Source organism: Acanthisitta chloris, unplaced genomic scaffold (assembly GCF_000695815.1).
Source record: "Acanthisitta chloris isolate BGI_N310 unplaced genomic scaffold, ASM69581v1 scaffold27399, whole genome shotgun sequence".
Lineage (NCBI taxonomy): Eukaryota > Metazoa > Chordata > Aves > Passeriformes > Acanthisittidae > Acanthisitta > Acanthisitta chloris.
The window spans coordinates 560-6,518 of record NW_008690171.1 but is presented as its reverse complement, the minus strand read 5'-3'; the positions used below and the strand labels follow the sequence as shown (position 1 = coordinate 6,518).

At 50.6% G+C, this 5,959-nt stretch overlaps 1 protein-coding gene across 1 annotated transcript; it reads right to left on the bottom strand.

Annotated features, from left to right (window-relative positions):
- Positions 1-359: 359 nt before the first annotated feature.
- BCL2L11 (BCL2-like 11 (apoptosis facilitator)) lies at positions 360-3,867 on the bottom strand (the record flags this gene model as incomplete). Its single annotated transcript, XM_009081722.1, has 2 exons — positions 360-449; positions 3,755-3,867. Coding segments are annotated over 2 exons (203 nt in total), but the record flags the coding sequence as incomplete, so codon positions are not given.
- Positions 3,868-5,959: the final 2,092 nt, after the last annotated feature.

Sequence of the window (5,959 nt, the reverse complement as noted above, 5' to 3'; positions counted from 1 at the left end):
CCGAGTCTCTGCAAGGCAAACTCTGGTGACTCTGCCCATCAGCTGGCTCAGGCTTCCCTCATCCCAGATGAGCCCAGAGGATTTCAGGAACAATGACAAAAGATGATTCCGTATTTTCTCTGAGGCTCTTTTGGATAAAACTGATAAAAACCGGTAAGAGTTGAGAGAACGCAGTAAACTCCACTCTGTGATAAAATGCTGCACCGCAGCTTGGCAGGTCATCCACCCTCATCCGAGGGTCCTGCCATACATCCTGGGGAAGAGGCAGGGTGGGAGTCCTGCATCCATCCAGCTGTCCATCCTTCCCGGGCTTTCCCAGTGAAAAAGTAAGTCCTGGTGCCTCGGGATGCTCCCGGCGCTCACTGCAGCCTCCAGATGAGGCGAATGATGTAACGCAGAAGGCGCAGAATGACGATCTGGGGGTTTCCTGCCTGGTGATCCAAGAAACCCTGAAACAAAGAGGGAAAACAAAACACAAAAAAAAGAAAAAAGGAAGAAAAAAGAGAAGAAAAACCAAACAAGCTTGTGACTTTCATTTCCAGCACAAAGTCTCCATACTACAAACACCTGCAAGATATTCCAGAGGTGCAAACCAAAGTGTTTTACTAAGAATGAGAATAAACCAAGACCTTTCATGTTTCCAGCCTTCTACCTTTGAGCAGAGGGTCAAAAGCTGTCATCTCCCAGTCACAGTGGCCTTGAAGGCGGTCACCACAGTGCCACTCAACAGGGATGTCACAGCACTGACTGACAATGTGGCAGAGAGCAAGGGAAAAGCAAACAAAAATCCCATCAGGTTTAGAGAAGATGGAAGAGAAATGCCAAAAACAGGCTTTCTTGAATAGAGGTATAAAAATAACGAGGAGATGAAACAAGACATTCAGGTTAGATACCAGGAAGAATTTCTTCATGGAAAGGGTTAAACATTGGAATGGGGTGCTCAGGGAGGTGGTGGAGTCACTGTCCCTGGAAGTGTTCAAGGAATGACTGGATGCGGCACTTAGTGCTATGGTCTAGTTGACAACATGGTGATGGGGCACTGGCTGGACTTGATGGTCTTAGAGGTCTTTTCCAACCTGAACGATTCTGTGATTCCTTGATTTTCCACCTCTGCAGGCAGCAAAGCTTAGGGCACACAAGGGCAACCAAGCAGTGCTCCTTCTACCAGCAAAAGCCTCAGTGTGGAGCAGGTCTCCGAGGCTGGAGGGTCTCATGGCCACTGGAGCTTTGTCAGGGCAAAGAATGACTGGATTGCCCAACTCCCTGCTGCCTTGCCTGAGAGATGGTCACCAGAGGGTGACACACCAGGCACACCAATGGGGAACGTGACAGGGAACGTCTGCCCCGACCCGTCCAACAGCTCCGACCTGCCAGACAAGTGCCGTTTTGGCAGAGCTCTTAGTTCCCCATTTCTAACCTCAGGCTTAAAGGGCAAACCCCAGCACCAGGCGGGGCCAGCAGGCACGAGCCATTCCGTGTGCTGTCCCACCTTCCCCTCCTGCCCCAGGGCTCCAGCACTCGGCAGCAGCCAGACACTTCCAGAAGGAAAAGACACCTCTCCCCAAAGCAACAACCATGTGCCTTGGGGATGGCAATTCTTAATGCTCAAATGCTCTGAAACCTCCCCATTTTTGGGTGCAGCACGTGAGACTTCGTCAGATGCTGATGAAGCCAGGTACAAACTGTTTTTAAGGTCATGCATGACATCCCCTGCTCGTGTCATCGAGCAAGCAGGACATGTCCTCAGCATTTTGCTTCCCTCCCTCAGGCAGCAGGTTGGATTCTCAGCCAGAGAGGTGAGAACAGCCTTGTGCAACCCTGCCTGATGTTCCAAGACTGGGCACCTGTTCCCATCCTCAGCCTCCTGTTCCCTCTCTCCCTCCTCAGACCCATTAAATTCACCCCCTCTTATCCAGCACGGGTTTGTATGGAGCAGCATGACACAGATTTCCAGCACCAAGGGAGCCAGTCCCCAGGGGATAACATTACTGCTCCTCACAAATCCATTCACACAAGGTGCTTGAAGGGCTTGCCTGCACTCCAAATTTAAGGCACCACTCTGGGAGGCAGGGAGGAGATGGGAGAAGGGATGAGGGTGGCTGGGCACTGGAATAGCTCCCCAGGGCAGTGGCCATGGCCCCAAGCCTGCCAGAGCTCAAGGAGCATTTTGACAAGGCTCTCAGGCACATGGCTGGATTGTTGGGGTGTCCTGTGCAGGGCCAGGAGCTGAACTCAATGATCCTTATGGATCGCTTCCAATGTGGGATAGTCTAGGATATAGCATGGACTTCTAGGATATGGCATGGCACTCTGCATTTTCACCAGCTCTTCTGGATCTGCTCCCTGCTACAGGGTCTCTCTCCAGCTTTCCCAACAGCCTGGTCCTTCCCCTTCATTGGAAAGGCAGCCTTTAAACCCAAAAAGTGGCTATTTCCCATCATGAAGGATCAGCCCAGATGGGGGATGCGGGAAGATGCATATTCTGGATTATGCATAACACGTAGCTTATTGCCAGTTTGTTGCAGGTTAGGAAGGCCAGAGAGTTTGGGAAGAAAACAGAGCAGGTGGAGATGATGCAGAAAGCTGGACCATGGCAGCCTGGTGCCCATTATGGACGAAAGCCAACACTATGGACCCTGGGAATGGTGAGGAAACACGCCGCAGGAGCGACTCGAGATGGGGAGGATGGATAAGGATCCAGGCAGCCAGCACTCCCTCCCCAGTGTGCTCCTGGCTCCTCTTCCCACAGAAGAGCACAAGCTGATGGAGCAGAAACCACAAGCACAGACATGCAGCCGTCGGGAACACTCAGCAGCCGAGTCAGCAGCACACAAGGATCTTCTGCTAACTCCTGTTGCTTCACCCCTCTGGGCTGGTCTGCCTTGGGGTTGGGTTTGTGCTGCTTTTTGGCATTAGTGCATCAATTTGGGTTGCAACACTTGAAGGTGAGTGAGTTTATGGTCTTATAAATATTCTAGTTTCAAAACAGAGTCTTTGCAAGGAAAATAAGGAAATATCAGGAAAAAGTGTTTTACTGTAAGGGTGGTTAGACACTGGCACAGGTTGCCCAGGGAGGCTGTGGATGTCCCTGGCAGTGTTCAAAGCCAGGCTGGATACAGCCTTGAGCAACCTGGGCTGATGGGAGGTGTCCCTGCCCAGGGTAGGGGCTGGGACTGGATGATCGCTAAGGTCCATTCCAACCCCTTAACATTCTAGGATTCTATTAAGTTATCAGACCAAGTTTCTTCTTTGCAGCTATGCTTCCACACAGCACAGATGTGGGAGCTTGGCATAGAATCCCACTGCATGCTTCCCTAAAAATGATGCTGTCAGCACACAACTGCTCCCTGCTTGGGCACTGTTTCCAACGCATTTCCTTCCAACACCACCCCGAAAATGTCACCCCAACACACCCAAACTTTCCCCGCCTCCAACTTTTAGCACTTTCTTCCTCACTATCACCAGGCCCTGGCTATGCAATCCAATAATACTTACCTCAGGTACTCCAAAAGCTACTGCAAACTTCACACCCCAAAGCCTCAAGTTCCAATTAGCAGGTTATTTTTAATTGCCTTAATGCTGCAGCCGCAGCCACTGACTTGCTTGCATCCAGGCCAACACAACCACCCGCGCAGCCTTTTCTCCATCTGAGTGAACGAAACGCTCACCGCAGAACTAGTTTCCAGAGATGATTAAGCTTTTCCCTTTTAGACACAGTGTGTAAAGAAATGGAAAGTGAAGAGGGGAAAGTTACCCTTCGTGGACAATAGGAGGCATTGAACTCGTCGCCGATGCGTCGCAGCTCCTGGGCAATCCAGATTTCAGGTTGGATGTCTTCTGCTAGTGACTGGGACTGCCACCGGGAAGCTGCAGGGGACAAACCAGGAGCATTGGAAACAGGGATACCAACACAAATAAATACTCCATGAAACTTCGTAGTAGCCCTCTGACTTGCAATTTCCTATATTTTTACTGTTGTTATACTTTGTTTTAAATCCAGGTGCTGAAATGGGACTTGTTGTATACCATGAACATCACAGAACAGGCTTTAATCCCTTATTATTTTTATATTGTTACTATTAGGATTTTAGGTCTTCATGTTTTATTACAGGCTTCCCTTGGGAGCATCTCCAAGCTTTGGTCCCCTCTGAACAGGGAGAAAAGTCAAGATGCCACTCACCAGTTTCCTTCCCTTGCCAAACCTCCTCCTTTTCTTTTCTTGCAGGCACAGCAACTTCTTCCCTAACCTTAAAAACCCTCTGGATAGTTTCATCCAATTCTCACATTTCATCCCCACATCATCCTGAAGTGCCCAACAGAAAGGAAGACCACTGAAGGACACATATGGAAGAGAAAGCCCCAGCTGGAGAAACCACACTTCCAGCAAAACCAAGCGCTGACTTCTAAGAGTTAATGTATTAATTATACTGCGTGAAACAATTATTTCAGTCTCCATCTTAAGAAGTTATTAGGCACGTGATAAATCCTCCAAATAGCCAGGGAAAAAGAAGGTTAGGACCACGTGAGCTAGCAGCACTGCCTCACTCCCACCCCCCATCCCCACTCCTGCAAACCCAAGTGCAGAATCCAAGCAGGAATCAGTGCAGGATCCAAGAAGGAATCACAGCCTTAAGGAGAATAAAAAACCCCCAGCAAACTAAAAAATAAAAACAAAACAGCCCATTAAAAAAAAAAAAAGCAACAAAAACCACTGCACAAAACAAAACAGTGCTCTGGCACAACAGCTTAGGAAGAATCACAAGGGAATGGAAATAGCTTCCAATCTCAAAATATTCAAAGGATTAGTGGGACAGTAAAAAAAATAAAAATTAAATAAAAGCCTGGCTCCAAGCTGACTGGAAAATGTGTTTCCGAGCCAAAGTAGCACTGCTTGGCTGGAGGACGTGTTTTGTTTTCCCGCTGTAGTAGCGCAGTAGTACCCGCCGCCTGCCCCGCAGGATTCCTCTCGCTCGCTCTGAATGAAGCTCGGCGCAGCGCTCGCGATACTCCACCCTGGCTCTCCGGGAAAGCAAACAGGATTCCGGCCGGGGCGGGGCGACCATCCCAAATCCCACCGCCGTCACCAGAGCCGGCTGCCCGGCCCAGCCAGGGAAACAAAAACACACAGGGAGGTGGGACAAAGATGCCAGGAGACGCGGAGATGCAAGGAAAACCACGGAGAGGAGAGATGCTGTTCCTTCTCCATCCTTCCCCCCCGTCCCAGTGTTGCACCCAAGAGCTCATCCGCTTGAGAGATGAAGGCTGGGGTTGGTGGCTGAGAGCGAAATTGGGCTGAGGTTTTCAGAAAGGACTTTCTGTGGCGTTGCCGAACGGCGGCGGCAAAAGGGTCCAGTCATAACCAGTCCCAAAACCCGTCAGAGGTGCTTTCGGGGGCGGGGGGGATGCAGTCATAGCGTGAGCCAGCGCCTGCCACCGGGGGTGAGACAGCTGCCACGGGGACAGGGACAAACCCAGAGGCCACCAGCACCCCCGGGATGCCACGACTTCTCTAGCCCATGGGATGCTCCAGCCTGTGGCGATGCCGCGGTCGCGTCTTAGAAGGGCAAAAACACAACCCCGAATTGCACCTTAAGCTCCTGGGGTTAGTCATCCAACCACCCTGGAGAACAGGGAGAAAACAGTAGTGGGTCCCAAATGAGAGCATCAGGACACCACCATCAGCTTCCTTCAAGGTTTCCCTCTCAAATCCACCCACATGGAGGATCTCCTTCATGGGCAACAAGAGGTTCATGAGCTTCTCTCTCCAAGGGAAAACACACCAAGAACAAACCGGCACAGGGAAAAGCCACTGACAGAGCACTTGCTCCACAGCCCCAAAACCCATGTGCAAACCAGACAGAAACCCAATGGAAGGACATGATACTCTATCACAATGAGCTGAAGATGCAAAATAACAGGCAACGAGTCACCCAACCCCCCAAAAGGGTGAGCTGCTTCT